Source organism: Xyrauchen texanus, chromosome 33 (assembly GCF_025860055.1).
Source record: "Xyrauchen texanus isolate HMW12.3.18 chromosome 33, RBS_HiC_50CHRs, whole genome shotgun sequence".
Classification (NCBI taxonomy): domain Eukaryota; kingdom Metazoa; phylum Chordata; class Actinopteri; order Cypriniformes; family Catostomidae; genus Xyrauchen; species Xyrauchen texanus.
The window spans coordinates 37,720,310-37,736,176 of NC_068308.1; the positions used below are offsets into that span (position 1 = coordinate 37,720,310).

General features: G+C 39.5%; 1 protein-coding gene across 1 annotated transcript in view; it reads left to right on the top strand.

The window, feature by feature from the left end:
- The window catches only part of LOC127626889 (disintegrin and metalloproteinase domain-containing protein 12-like), a 143,932-nt gene that overhangs the window by 61,707 nt on the left and 66,358 nt on the right, over positions 1-15,867 (top strand). Inside the window, exons 4-5 of the mRNA XM_052102993.1 lie at positions 8,979-9,057; positions 14,197-14,273. Coding sequence (XP_051958953.1) covers positions 8,979-9,057; positions 14,197-14,273 — 156 coding nt within the window. The remainder of the gene's footprint in view (positions 1-8,978; positions 9,058-14,196; positions 14,274-15,867) is intronic.

A 15,867-nucleotide genomic window follows, 5' to 3' on the forward strand; every position in this document is an offset into this window, starting at 1 on the left:
TTTGGGTCCACAAGGATTCATTTATTGTTTTTTTTATTTAACCTCTTGAGGGCACTGTAGAACCAGTGAGTTCAGACTGTGGAAACCTCCAGCGCCGGCCAGGGAGGAATTCTTCCAACAAAAAAAAAGTATTAGAGACTATTGGTTAGTTATTGATAGTTAAAACAGGCAACTATCAGCCCCGATTAATCGTAAATCCAATATATAAATCCAATATTGGTCGACCTCTAGTTTGAACATTCCGTCAATGCAAGTCTATGGGATCTTGGGGATTTCAATCATCCACTGTGCGAAAATCGTTGATAAAAACCCAAGTCAGACCAGCCTGAAGGTCTGTGCCAAGTTTGGAGTTACAGTCAGAAATGTTTGGTGTTGATTCAGGGATTAAACTGAGTCTGTATAGTAACAGTGTGTTGGCTTGATAATAAGCTAGTAAATAGTAAATGCTACAAAAGTGGAGATTATGGCCCATTGAGGTATATTGTATCCCTTGGATTTGTCAATATTTATTAAGCTTTAGATACAGTATTTCTCATGTTTTACCTTCAAGATCACACAGGAACTCAACATTTTGCTAACAAATGTTCCGGTACCCTGAGAACAACCCCATTCTGCTTACTGAGGTACTGACAAGCGCCATCTCCATTCAGACATTTTATCCGTGCACTTTTGAGAACCTCTGAGCCATGGGTTCTGGTCCCAAGGAAACCTGGAATTAATAGTGTTCACGTAAACAATGGTGAGTGTGATTCCAAGGTTGAGTATATCATTTACATCTAAAAACATGACTCGCTTTTGGTGCCACTCGGTGAAAATGGAAGCTCACACATACCCATATGTTTAACAACACTTCCAGCTTCGGCCACTGGGGGCAGTGATTAGAATTTCGGCAAGAACAGACCAATATCAGCTGAAGAACTATCAACCTACTCTTGCCGAATTCATAGTGTTATCAGTCCGTCTTGACAAACAAATGTATAAAGAGCAGATATGAAATGGTTTGGTGGAATTCGTCAGCCCTTGCGATGAGGCAAGCGTTGCACATTTCACCGTCCGGTCCAAGGGTGTAACTGCTTATTAGTTACAGCATTAGCTAGAAACTGGCAACACCGTCTGTCCTGCCATGGGGTGTGATTACATCAACCCCTGAGTATTTCCTAGGATTATTGTATTTCAACAAATCTCCCAACACAGCAATGTTATTTGGGCTATTCCTGTAAGTGCTCTAGAAATCGGATACTAAGGGATGATTTTATGGCCCCTCAACCCATAGTTGGACATTATTGTACTACAGGAGGTCTGTCAATTTTTGTTTAATCTCAAACAACTTTTTATGAAAAAAAAAAAAAAAAATGACAATATGTGTCAAACTAAAATACAATAATAAGTAAATCAACTTTCCCTGTTGTTACAAACCTTTATGATTTTCTTTTGTCTGTGCAACACAAAAGGAGATGTTCGCTCTCTTTGCAACAGTTTTTTCCCGTACAATATAAGTGAATGGTGACTGAGACATTCTGCTTAACTTCTTTTGTGTTCCATGGAGGAAAGAAATGCATAGTCATATGGGTTTTGGAGTACATGAGGGTGAGTAAATGATGTCAGAATTTGTATCTTTGGGTGAACTCTCCCTTTAAGTTCAACTTTAGCCAAAGCTCAAGTTAAGATGCTAAAACTCGAAATGTTTCTTGTTGTCCCTCCCTCAGTGCTTAATGTGACTACACAACCATTAATATTGTCTTCTTTTTCTTTTGGCAAAAGATAGTGTTTATTTAATGAATACAGTACATTGATTGTATAGATTGCAACCCTGGCTTGTAGATAGGTGGCTACTGTACTCCTGGATTGACAGGTTGCATTGTATTACATTAGTTCCACAGCAGATGTCGTGTAACATACACTGATGCAGGAGACTTGTCTTAACTCTGGCATGAAATGACCTCACTGGACTTTTCTTTGTGCATATTGAGGCAATTACTACATGTTCCTAACACTGGGGATGTTAGGCCAGGGCATTCCTATGTGTTTGCTAAGATGTTGTGAGTATATTTTAAAGTGTTGCTACAGTATGTGGTTGCTAGGGTTTTATGGGTTTTTGCTAGGGCTTTGCTATGCGGTTGAAGTTTTTTAAAATAGTATTTAGTGCATTGATAAGTGGTTGCTAGGGTGTTGTGGGTGGTTGCTAGGGCATTGCTGGATGGTTGCTAGGGTGATTTAGGTTGTTGCTAGGGTGTTCTGGATGGCTGTTATGTGTGTTGATATGTGGTTACAAGGGTTGGAGTGGTGGTGGTGTAGTGGTCTAAAGCACATAACTGGTAATCTGGTAATCAGAAGGTTGCTGGTTCGATCCCCACAGTCACAACCATTGTGTCCTTGAGCAAGGCACTTAACTCCAGGTTGCTCCAGGGGGATTGTCCCTGTTATAAGGGCTCTGTAAGTCGCTTTGGATAAAAGTGTCTGCCAAATTCATAAATATAATGTAAATGTTCTGGGAGGTTGCTAGGGTATTGCTGGGTGGATGCTATGGTAATATAGGTTGTGTCTAGGGTGTTTTTAGTGGTTGCCAGAGCTTTGGTATGCAGTTAAAGTTTTCAGAGTAGTTTTTAGTGCGTTGATATGTGGTTGCTATGGGGTTTTAGGTGGTTGCTATGGCATTGTTAGTGGTTGCTAAGGTGTTCTGGGTGGTTGCCAGGGCTTTGCTCTGCAGTTGTTGAAGTGTTCTGAGTAGTTGCATTGATAAGTGGTTTCAAGGTGGTTTCTATGGTGTTCCAGGTGGTTGCTATAGTGTTCTGGGTGGTTCATGGGCATTGCTAGGTGGTTACAGTAGTGTTATATGTGGTTGCTAGGGTGTTCTGGGTGGTTGCTAGGGCTTTGCTATGCAGCTTAAGTGTTCAGAGTAATTTTTAGTACATTTATATTTGGTTGCTAGGGTGTTCTGGATGGTTGCTAGGGATTGCTTGGTGGTTGCTATTGTGTTCTAGGTGGTTGCTAGAGTGTTCTGGGTGGTAGCCAGGATTTTGCTCTGCAGTTTAAGTTTTCAGAGTAGTTTTTTGTGCATTTATATTTTATTGCTAGGCTGTCTGGGTGGTTGCTAGGACACTGATAGGTGGTTGCTAATTATTAAAAATGTGTGTTGTCTTGTGTTTTTATTTTGATTTAAGCCTGCCTTTGTTTATTAGCTATCAATCACTTAATTTCTGTAATTGATGTTAGATGTGCTTTGGATGTTTCATCCAACTTCTTCCTCACTACCATTAGTGATATATTACAGCTTTCATGTCCTGTGTTGCCCTCAACATAAATCTCTTGGGAGATAGTTGCACTGGAGATGTTAAACTGAGGTCTTTAATAGAGACTCTGTATTACTAATCCATCTTCCAATTATCAGCTGAGAGAACAAGCAGATGTGTAAGATGATAAAGAGGAAATCATTTCTCGCTCGAGAACGAGCTGTGACCTGATTTCTCCCGTGAAGCATGAGAAAACTGCGTTTTGTCCTTGACAAGACGGCACGAGTTCACTGCAGCTGAATCTGCATTTAGTCGGCCAAGTTCTGGAAAATAATTTGAGCCGTTACTCCCCCCTCCAACCCCCTCCACTGTCTACTCTTTTGTCTTTTCTTTCTTCAGTTAAGGTTTGATCTCCAGTCTGGATGTGTCTGTCTTTGTAGCATCATTGCATTTTCTTTGCTCTACATTTAAATCCGGCAGATATGCAGCGTTAAAGGGATAGTTCACACAAAGTTGAAAATACTGGGATCATGGGGAAAAAGTAGCTCGGTAAAAATATCTGACCTACTATCATGCTATTGAAAAAGTTATTAGCGTCACTACTTTTAGTTGGTTTCTTCCCAACACTTCTCACATAGACTTATTTACATTTTTCACAAGACTGTCCTTTTAGGAGAATTTAGGTAAAGCCAAGCTTACACTACACGACTTGCAGTCGACGCCCTGCGACGCACAGTCCTGTTTTTCATTGTGCTGGTGCGAAAACATCAGGACTGCATGACCATTCGTCCCCGACTGGGACCACGTGTACACCTGGCATTAAGATGAGTTTTGGGTGATCTGATCACAAATGTACAAGCGAGACATCACCGTTACACCTGGTCGTCTCTTTTGACCACTTGTGTTTGGATTTCGAGGAGAGAGTCTCTGATTTCATGAGGACGTACATCAATCATTACATCTGTGTTTTGCTAAATCATAATACTGCGCAAAATAAGTAAATTTAATAAGTAAGTTTTTTTTCTCTCTCCCCAATTTGGAATGCCCACTTCCCAATGCACTCTAAGTCCTCGCCTCAATCCGGGTGACGGAGGACGAATCTCAGTTGCCTCCGCATCTGAGACCGTCAATTCAAGTATCTTATCACATGGCTTGTTGAGTGCGTTACCACAGAGACATAGCACGTGTGGAGGCTTCACACTATTCTCGGCGGCATCCACGCACCACTCACCACGCGCCCCACCGAGAACCACATTATAGTGAGCACGATTAGGTTAACCCAATGTGACTCTACCCACCCTAGCAACCAGGCCAATTGGTTGCTTAGGAAGCCTGAATGGAGTCACTCAGCACACCTTGGATTCGAACTCGCGACTCCAGGTGTGGTAGCCAGCATCTTCACTTGCTGGGCTACCCAGGCCCCCCACAGTTTCTCTTTATTATTCACAAACACGACGTTTGGAGTTTATTTTAGTGAGTACTTGTAACTGAGCTTTTAATGTGCATGCTGCTTATTTCTCTGTCCTTATTGTACATGTTCATGCATTCATTTTATTTGATTTTCTGATCGTACTATAATTTCACTATAGATACGAACAGAACTGGCGAAAAACGGCCATTAAATCGGTCTTTAGTGTCATCCCGTTTCAAAAGGCTCTGCAAAAATGCATCTTAAAATTAAGAGAATTAAATGAATTGACAAACTCACGCAGTTTATTCTTGATAACATGTCAACAAACATGGGCACTCGCCCATTTCCGTGCTTTATTGGCACCATTTACAAGGTGCACCATTTGCATCATTAAAGGAAAAAATAAATAAACAAAAGGACTTTTTATTTTCTAATAATTTTTTGTCTCCTGCTATCCAAGCCTTACTCTCCTCTTTAAACAAACATGAAAGAATGGCTTGCACATTTTGCTATTTGCAAAACTTTTAAGAAAAACTGCTGAAAATAATAAAGACAGCGGATAGGGAGATGTGGGTGAAGTTTCATTTTATTTTCTAATAGTTTTTTTTGTCTTCTGCTTCCTAATAGCTTGCCTTCTTCTGGTGTTCTCTCTATATTTCATTGGCTGTGGCTCATTATTCATCTTTCGCTTTTTAGTGCATTGATAAGTGGTTGCTAGGGTATTCTGGGTGGTTGCTAGGGCATTGCTGGATGGTTGCTATGGTGATTTAGGTCGTTTCTATGGTGTTCTGGATGGCTGTTATTGCTTTGCTATGCAGTTGAAGTTTTCTGAGTGGTTTTTAGTGTGTTGATATGTGGTTACAAGGGTGTTCTGGGTGGTTGCTAGTGTATTGCTGGGTGGTTGCTATGGTGATTTAAGTTGTTTCTAGGGTGTTTTTAGTGGTTGCTAGAGCTTTGTTATGCAGTTGAAGTTTTCGGAGTAGTTTTTAGTGCGTTGATATGTGATTGCTAGGGGGTTCTTGTGGTTGCTAGGGCATTTCTAGTGGTTGCTTGGGTGTTCTGGGTGGTTGCCAGGGCTTTGCTATGCAATTGTTGAAGTGTTCTGAGTAGTGTTTAGTGCATTGATATGTGGTTGCTAGGGCATAGCTTAGGTGTCGCATGTCGCAGGAGTATGCACAATACAAGATTGTTCGTAGTGAATTCTGAGACTTCTCGTCAGAGACCCGTCGTCGACACAAAACGCCAAAGGAGACGAGCTTGAGTCATGTAGTGTACACTACGCTTAACTATGTTAATGTTAATTGTGTGGAAAGAGCTGGATAAAGATATTTTTCCCACAAAGAAAATAGCTGCATATATGTTTGAAACAACAAGAGACTTTGAAATTTCCATTTGAACTATTAAACTAAGCTCTGCTTGTGATACACTTTATATCCTCTCTAGTTTTCACTCTAGTGAGAACAAAAAGCATTAACTGGCCAGGGAAAACAAAACTACCCCATTGTGTGTCTTGTTCACCTTGTAAGTGATGATTTGATTAGTTTTATTTGTGCTTTTGGCTTTTGTAGCAGCCGTCTTTCCACAGCATGATTTTTTACCCTTCTTCCAAAGAAGTTCTGCTGTGTTGGTGAGGAAAACAATGTTTGTCAGATTTAACCTCTTCTTGTGATTAAGTTTGTTTCCTGCTGTAAGTAGCTTTCTGACAGACATGGCGATGATGTCATATGATGATCTAATTACATATAAAGCTAATAAAGTGTTGGGATGAATCTTGCTTATTAGTGGCAAAGTGATGTGGTGCTATGGGTTAACTTATCCTCATCTTGTTGCAAACTCGAAGGACAAAGTAGGTTTTTATTTGTAGCTTTTATGCAAATTGTCTAAGTGCCATGCTTCTGCTTGTCCCTGACAAATAAATTGAGGTTAATAGTTGGTCTCTATGGGTACAGTGCTGTGATATAGGGGAGACTGGGTTTAATTGTCACTGCTTACTCCAGTGTTACTCCACATATATGTCGGAGCATGTTTGAAATGGTTTGAAAATAATAATGAAATTGTCTTTGTACCATTGTGTTTTTTTGATAGATACCAAAAGCCCCCCTTTTTTAATCTAGAGTGTTCTTAGTTTCTTAGAAACCTTGCTGTTTCCCTTTAAATGTACAGCAGGGTTTCCATCGATTGCTTGTTCTAACTAATGTTACTCTGCCCTCTTACTTCCAGAGAGATCAATAAGATCGTCTAATTCAATTTAAGGGAGCACAGGTTCAAATGAAAAAGGGAACAGTTTGAAGAGACGAGATCACCTCAGCTACAATTTCCCCCTGAAAGTTGAAAACAGCTCTGGGAAATTCATTTCCATTCTCTTTAAGAGTTCTCAAAGGTGTTTAAGGATAAAAGAAATTATGCTATAGTAAAAATGAAAAATTAGGCAATTTTTGCTTGTTTGCGTGTAGTTGTCTGTTTCCATTGGAATAAAATGTATTACATTTTAAAAATGTTGTCTTTGTTATTGTGTCTTCGTGATTTATCATTACTGAGATTGGTCATGAACAGGCTGCCTATTACCTTCGGACATCATTTGTGGAATTCGGTGACAAAGTCGAAAGTTCTTAAGCTAAAATCAGTCCATTGCAAGTGTGCCGCACAAGCCCTCAAAAGTGAAGCCAAAACGTCTCGATCGCCCCCCGGTGACTGGTCCTAGTATAGGTCATAAACCCCGCCTCCCCATGTTATTCAACGGGATGTGAGACCAACTAAACAATTAAATGACACTTCACATATCTTTTTTCCAAAGATAGTTTCTGTCATTTACTGTAGTTTCTATCACGTTGATGTCATTTCAAGTGTTTGTTTTCAAAATAAGTTTGTTTTTAGTTATTTGATGCTATAAAACCAGTGCTGTGACATCATGATTGACAGCTGTGATTGACAGGAGTGAAGTAGTCACTGAAGCACCAACTGATTTTTTTCGGGATCTTCGGAGGACTGAGGAGATTGGAGCTTTAAATTTAATATCTAAATTTCTATAATTAATTATTTCACACCGTCATAAGTCAAAAGTCAAAAGTGCAGGGGCGTGTGCTTGCGATTGATTCAGCGAGAGTGAGGGCGGGGCCTTGATTTCACGACTTTACTTCCTGCTCACTACTGCGCAAGTCTGGTCCCGAAATCGCAACTGCGCAGACTCAAGTCCCAAGATGTCTGCGCTATATCGGGACACTGGCGGCTTCAGTTCTCACCAATGGAAAAGAGTGAAGGGGCGTCGTCCATCTTTTTTTACAGTCTATGCTCCATTGAATCACTGTCCCCAGTGGTTGAAACTGGAAGTGCTGTTGAAAGTATGAGCACATGTGAGCTCCAGTTTCCTGGTGAAATGTCCACAAAGTGGCGTCAAATGCCATTTGTATTTTTAGTTGTAAATAATGTGATACAGTCAACAGGAATGCTTATTTTATTAACGATACGCCATAACTAGGTCCCTGTGATTTCCGCTATGCGTAAAAAGCGGACAGAATTGCAGAATACTGTCATAAAAATGGAATTAACTATAAAATGCAGAATGTTATGGGATTTAACATATTTTGGCTAATACAATAATGTGTGAATGCACAATTAATCAAAGTAAAATCATAAATGAACAGTCTAAAATCTAACGTTTAGATGCCGATAGTAAAAGCCCGGCGATGACCCATTTAGTGTTTTTTTTTTTTTTTCTTTTTCTCAGACTGGGTGATTTTTCCTTGACTCAGCAGTGCTGTAATTATCCTCATGAGTTTGTCACTTTCTTCAGGGCAGGTTTTGGTTAAGAAAGCACAGCTGCTTAAGAACAAATAAAGGGCAGATGTTGTAATTACTCCCAGTGCCTGATCACAACAATTATCTTAGTGGGGAGAGAGATGAAGAGAGAAACAGTATAAGGACATCCTTTCATAGTCTGAGGGGTTTTCTGCAGTACCGGCTTTGATCCGTGATCATTTACAGCTGATCGTGTTTTACTTGCTATTACAGAAAAGAGATCGTATCGTATGACGCTGCAGTATTGGTTTAGGGATTACTGTCCATGTTTTGAAAATGACACAGTTTCTGTACGGTGGTTACATCTGTGTTTTCATGCCATTTAATTTCACATTGATGTCAAACAGAACTGAGCTGTGACAACAGTGTCATTGGTTAAGCTCCAACTAGCCAACCAGAGCAGTATAATGTTTCTAATGTTTCTAAAGGTCCGTCAATACTTGATATCAAAGTGAGGCTGCTTCAGTATTCCTTATAACGCAAGACAAAATACTGCTGAAATTAATGAAATGAAGTTCTCTTTCTTTTTATGTGTTTTACAGAGGTCTGTTTGCTAGTCACTACACAGAAACACACTATCGGGCGGATGGAAGAGCGGTCACCACCTCACCAAATGTCACGGTAAACAACCACCGATTCCATCCAAAATGAAAGATTTTGTCTGTCTGTTTGTTTTTCTGTGATCTGTTGATCCCTTAATGCACATATACTTAGTAGCTTTCAAACTTTAAAGCTTTTTGAAACTATTTTTGTCAAGCCTTTGTCAAGCAAAACATTCAAATTCTATCAAGACAAACTTTTCTTTTCATGCAAAGTTTAAAACATTTACAGTTCCTTTTAGTTTAATTTTTTATGTAAAAGGGTAGAGATGCCAGACTTTTTTAACCACATCTATTACATTAAAAATGCAATTTATACAATGCAGTTACTTTGATACACCCATTCTATGATGAAATGTTGAAGTGGTGTAACCATTTGGCAAGCAGAGTGATTAAAAACTGATTTAACATTTTCTTATAAAAATGTTGACATGAGTAGTTTGGAATAGTCTTTTATTATTATTACTTTTACTAAAACAAAAGCAGTTAAATTATTTTGTTTAAAATAGGGCTGTCGAAAACAAATTACGCAACTAATCACAATGCCCCCCGGACTGTAATAAGGAAGATTCCTGAGAAATGCAAGCTTGTAGTACCACCTGTTTACTCCAGGGGGCAGTAAGTGAAACTTCAGCTGTATGAGCAACACACAGTTTATACAGTGAATAAAACAACCTTCAGCAGAACAACACAAACATGTGTTACATTCTTGTGTTCAAAACACTCGATGGAGCGCAAATGCGAACTAAGGGATCTCAAGATGTGTTTAAAGATTGAGTGTTAAACTATATTTAACTTGACACAGTGACCTAAAAATATTATGTTTATGACGCTACACAAGCACGTCTGACGCAGGTGTAAATTGACGGGTCCTTAAACAAGCCCTCATAATAAATCTCCAACTGATTGACAAATTCACTTGTGTAATGGATTGCTGTGAACTGTGTGACAATGATTGACTTATGATCAATAATATGGTAGTAAACAATACATTGTATTCTAAAGCCACTTTTTGTATCTTATTAATGATGAACTCTTCTGCCACAAGAATATAATGCATTTTAATTATCTGAATATTTTTTATTTTATATATATATATATATATATATATATATATATATATATATATATATATATTTAAAATATTTAAAGATAACTATGTATAATTATTTCATCATTATATATTGAATTATTGTTATATGAGGGGCTTTCTCAGCAAATATTTGTATATGCGATTAAATGCGACACCATGTAATTAATTTTATGAAAAATTTTAATCGATTGACAGCCCTAGTTTAAAACCCTTATGCGACCTTAGGGACATTTTTGTCTTTTAATTTTCATTTTTTTCAATCATTTTGGTTGTGTTAATGTCAATGGAATAAAGTTTGCCAAAGTTGTGTATTTCTGCGGGAATTTTGATATTTCAACCTCAGTTCCTATAATACATCTATAATACACGGTGTGCTCAAAATAGTTACAATCAGGACCTTCGGGACAAAAATATCCCCATTGAAACCCATTAAAATGGCAATATTTGATCCCAGTGCCATTTAAGCATAAAATCATGAATTCTATGATATTATACTTTCATTCCGGTATTTGTATTTTTTTTATATTTTCCACCAGATGGCGCCATTTTTCTCATGATTAGCCTATGGAGCAAATACATGCTTTTTTCTTATTTTCTGTGTGCTGTATTATAGAGACCTGGAGGACAATTGAGTAAATGATGCAGCTAAAATTGTGTGGGTGCGTTATGGATGTCAGTGTGTTTCGTAAGTGTGTATTGAGAAATGCGTGTGTGTTTGTTAAAAAACAACAGTGGCATTATGTAAACAAAATGGCATTTAAAGGGTTACAATCATGAAAATTAATGAATAATTTGAATGTTGGTTAAAAAACGTCAGTGAAAGTGGAAAGTAATATTAATATTTAATATTTTTATGGCAGTTTTTTGAAGCCAATATTTGTGTCCTCTAAGGTCCTGAGTGTGTGTGTGTGTGTGTGTGTGTGTGTGTGTGTGTGTGTGTGTATTTTTATCTGACACTGCATACACAATTATAATGCGTCAAAATCAGTGTTGTTGCTAATCATTGACATATCCCAGACTGTGATAACAACAGTGGCATTATATAAACAAAATGGCATTTAAAGGGTTAAAATCCTGAAAATGAATGAATATTTTGTAGTTATGATCATGTGAACACTGGGAAGATCACATCAATCCATCCCTAAACTCCAACATACAATTTGCCGGTCACCTCTTGATATCTGGCAACCCCAAATATGTTGAAATATAATTATGATCGGCTAATTATTTAAACTCAAACGTAGATAATTCAATATTTTACTTGCACAATTAGTTATAAGTAATACATGACATATCTACAGGGGATGGAAGGGGGGGTTACAAGGGGGATGACTTTTTGCCATTTCTTTTAATAATGGGGATGGCAGACCCTCACATCCCCACCTCAACTCGAGCCCTGCATGCAGGTAGCCATTCTGTTGTCATGTGATAAAAAAGGCCTCTGACCTTCTGTTTTACCTACACCAGAGCTGCAGTTAAAACCTTATCGCATCACTGATCTCTTCCCTGAGCAAATGTTGGATGATCTCCAGTCAACATCTTTAGAGGAGAAGCAGTGGAACCACCAGGGGAAGCCAAACCACCCATGTTGCACCTCTGTGCGTTTTCAGCTTTATATTGTAGCTCAGATTACTAGTCTGAGAGTCACAGACACACTGAGCCCTGAAGGCATGTCAGGCCAAACCTCTGGATCAATGACTCTGTCTTCTTCAATATGCTTTCCAACATAGCACCAATTACCCCCGCCAGAGTACTGATGCCTTAAATCTGTGCCAAAACACTATGAAAATAAAACACATGGAAAGAAAGAGAGAAAGGCAGAACAAAAATGTCCCTAAATGCTTCAGCGAGGCAGATTTGGTGTTTCACAACACTAGATCGTGAGATTTAATAAATCCTTTCGACTTTTTCAGCTTATTCTGCAGATTTTCACGACACTGTAAAGCAATATAGACATACTTTTGTTTTGATGGGAAACAAGAGTTTCAGGTCACTCAAAAACAGTCAAACTCCCTGAGCGGAACGCCGTCAGACGGGAATGCTGTGCTGAGTTTGAGCTGGATAAACCGATTTGGGAAGTTGGAACACAAAACAAGACAGATGCTCTGTCTTCCTCAATGCAGTCAATCATGATTTACACACATTCATGCAGAGATACACACGGATGCATGTGTGCATGATGCAGTGGCTCAGAGGTTGAGGCTCAGGGTTACTGACCAGAAGGTCGGGGGTTCAAGCCACACTGCCAAGATGCCACTGTTGGGCCCTTGAGCAAGGCCCTTGACCCTACCTGCTCCCGGGTCACCGTATCATGGCTGAACCTGCACTCTGACCCCAGCTTAGCTGGGCTATGTGAGAAAAAAATCTCACTGTATATATGCACAAATGTATGTATAATGTGTGACAATAAGAACGGTTTTCTTCTTCTTCTTCTTTTTAATACATCGCACTGCAAACCCTAATAAGTGAGCAGAACTCAAAGAATTGAGGCAATCAACTTATATTTAAACTGACCAAAATTCTGCAATGATTAATATAATAGCAAACATTTGTGCATCACTCAAAATGACTGCATGTCTTTTGCTCTAAAAGGGAAGATTTGAGCTGTTCTGATGGGATCCAGGACTGCTGTGGGAAGAACGTGTTTCCATTTGAGTGCATTCACTCGCAGTGTAGGGAGTGTGTGTGTGTGTTTGTGTGTCCAGCTCAACTGTCTTTGATTAAGACTGTTTTATAGTTGTGTATGTGGTAATTCCAGCAAGCCGTTATTTCAGGCTGAAGCAAAACTCCTCTGAGGCCTGTTTGGACTTCTGTAGCTCTGGTCGGACTCTGCCCAACGGCGTTATGAGCGGGACTTTAATATCTCGTACAGTGGTTAAGAATGACTTAAAGCATTGGGACGTTAAACATGTTGTTGAATTGAACACTCTGGCTCTCAGATCTCTAAAGGTTTAGTGCTATCACATGCATCATCTCTCAGTTATGACTCGCAGTATGAAGAGACCAACGCCAAGTGAAGCATTATAATGATTTAACACGGGACCCTGAGGGTGATCGTACACATCTGTTACACTTAACATCACTGGCACCAACATGTAAAGCTATGAGGCGTGTTTGTGTATGAAATTGTGTTATTTTTCATAACCTTAAACTAACGTTCCCAGAATGTTGCAGGGAGGTTTTGTGTGACAACCTAATAATAACTTAAACAGAACGTTCTCTAATGGTAATTTGTAGGTTTTATTTTTCATAACCTTAAACTAACGTTTCCAGAATGTTGCAGGGAGGTTTTGTGTGACAACCTAATAATAACTTAAACAGAACGTTCTCTAATGGTAATTTGTAGGTTTTATTTTTCAGAACCTTAAACTAACGTTCCCAGAATGTTGCAGGGAGGTTTTGTGTGACAACCTAATAATAACTTATACAGAAGAACTTACAGGATTGGGACTAAACAGCTGTTTGGCCACTTGTTAGTGAGGCTAATCAGAAAAAAATATTCAATTTGCTAGGGAGCATAAAGATTGGACTGTGGAGCAATGGAAAATAGGTCATGTGGTCTGATGAGTCCAGATTTAACCTATTTCAAAGCAATGGGCGCATCAGGGTAAGAAGAAAGTGCACAAGCCTCTGGAGGCAGTGTTATGATTTGGGGTTGCTTCAATTGGTCCGGTCTAGGCTCAGAAATCTTATGCAACAATAAAAAGAAGTCAGCTGACTACCTGAATGAACCGAATGACCAGATTATCCCATCAATGAATTTTTTCTTCCCTGATGGCACGGGCATATTCCAGCACGACAATGCCAAGATTTATCAGGCTCAAATTGTGAAAGAGTGGTTCAGAGAGCATGAGGAACCATGTTCACACATGATTTGGCCACCACAAAGTCCTGACCTTAACCCCATTGAAAGTCAATAAAAACATAACATGTAAAGCAGCAACAAGAACAAGTGCGAGTATAAGAAATCAATGTGACAACTTGCCCCGACCTGACATTTATGAAATGTCATAATATAAATGTGGTCCCAGATGTGGTCATGTGACCTTTCTGTCTTGTGTGACCCAGATTCACTGCTTCTATCATGGTGAGGTGGAGGGATACCTGCGGTCGGACGTCAGCATCAGCACCTGCACAGGACTCAGGTGAGTTTGATAATGTCACTGGAGCTCAGCAAAGTCAAGCTAGAGGTAACACCCACCCTACACAGGACAATTTTTACATTAACCTTACCCAACCCAGCTTTCCTATGGATCACTGAGCTCGGGGACTGAAGGTACACCAGGAACAGCCTGAGAAAAGGGCATTTTAATTACCTTGTGCGAAGTATGCCTTGTCTCGAGAGACTTCCGTCAGTTCATGGAAAGATTCTCTAGCCATTCCGTTAATGAAAGAGCACTCTGTTGAGCGGGTAATGTTTGCATTAATTACCCGAGATGGGACATTCTTTCAACAGTGAAATGTTCTACGGGAATGCGGTTAGGAAAGTGATATTCTTGTAATACTTTCTGTCAGGCCGTCACCATAATAACTTCATATCATATGATCATATGCCACAAGAGATGCATTGAGTTGATTTTCACCCTTCGACCTGAGAAAATCAGAAAGGATGTCACGGACACACAGGATTAACGGCAGTGATGAAGCAGAACAGCTTCAGATGTGTCTCACAGAAACTTCTTTGAAACTGTAACTTCCCAAACTACCCATCAGACACCGAACGTTCCCCTAACATTAGCGGTTTGTTTCCGTTTTGGTATTTTTTTATCTTATGTCTAGGAACATTTTATAACCAAAAACTAACATTCCAAGAACGTTCCTGGAACTAAAAATTGTTAGCTGGCAACCAGCTACTCATGCATGTCACGCTGCCGTTTTGATAAATTAGTTAGCTGACAACAATAGGTGGCTAACAACATGGAAGCTATTTAAGGGGGCACAATGTCTTTTTAAATATTGAACATAAATATATTAGAGCTGTTGAAAGCGAGCTGTGTCTGGGTTAATTAAATGGTAAATGGTCTGCACTTATATAGCGCCTTTTTTAATCTTAGCGGTTACCAAAGCGCTTTACACTGTGTCCTATTCACACACACACACACACACACACACACACACACACACACACACACACACACACACACACACACACACACACACACGTTGTGTTTCCATGTTTTATGGGGACTTTCCATAGACATAATGGTTTTTATACTGTACAAACTTTATATTCTATCCCCTAAACCTAACCCTACCCCTAAACCTAACCCTCACAGAAAACATTCTGCATTTTTACATTTTCAAAAAACATAATTTAGTATGATTTATAAGCTGTTTTCCTCATGGGGACCGACAAAATGTCCCCACAAGGTCAAAAACTTCGGGTTTTACTATCCTTATGGGGACATTTGGTCCCCACAAAGTCATAAATACACGCTCACATACACACACACACACACACACACACACACACACACACACACACACACACACACACACACACACACACACACACACACACACACTCATACACCAATGACGGTAGAGCTGCTATGTAAGGTGCTAGCCTGCCATTGGGAGCAACTTGGGGTTCAGTGTCTTGCCCAAGGACACTTCGGCATGTGGAGTCGTGTGGGCCGGGAATCGAACCGCCAACCCTGCGATTAGTGGCCGACCCACTCTACCGCATGAGCCACAGCTTCCCGATTACACTGATGCACACACCTCAAACAAACACAC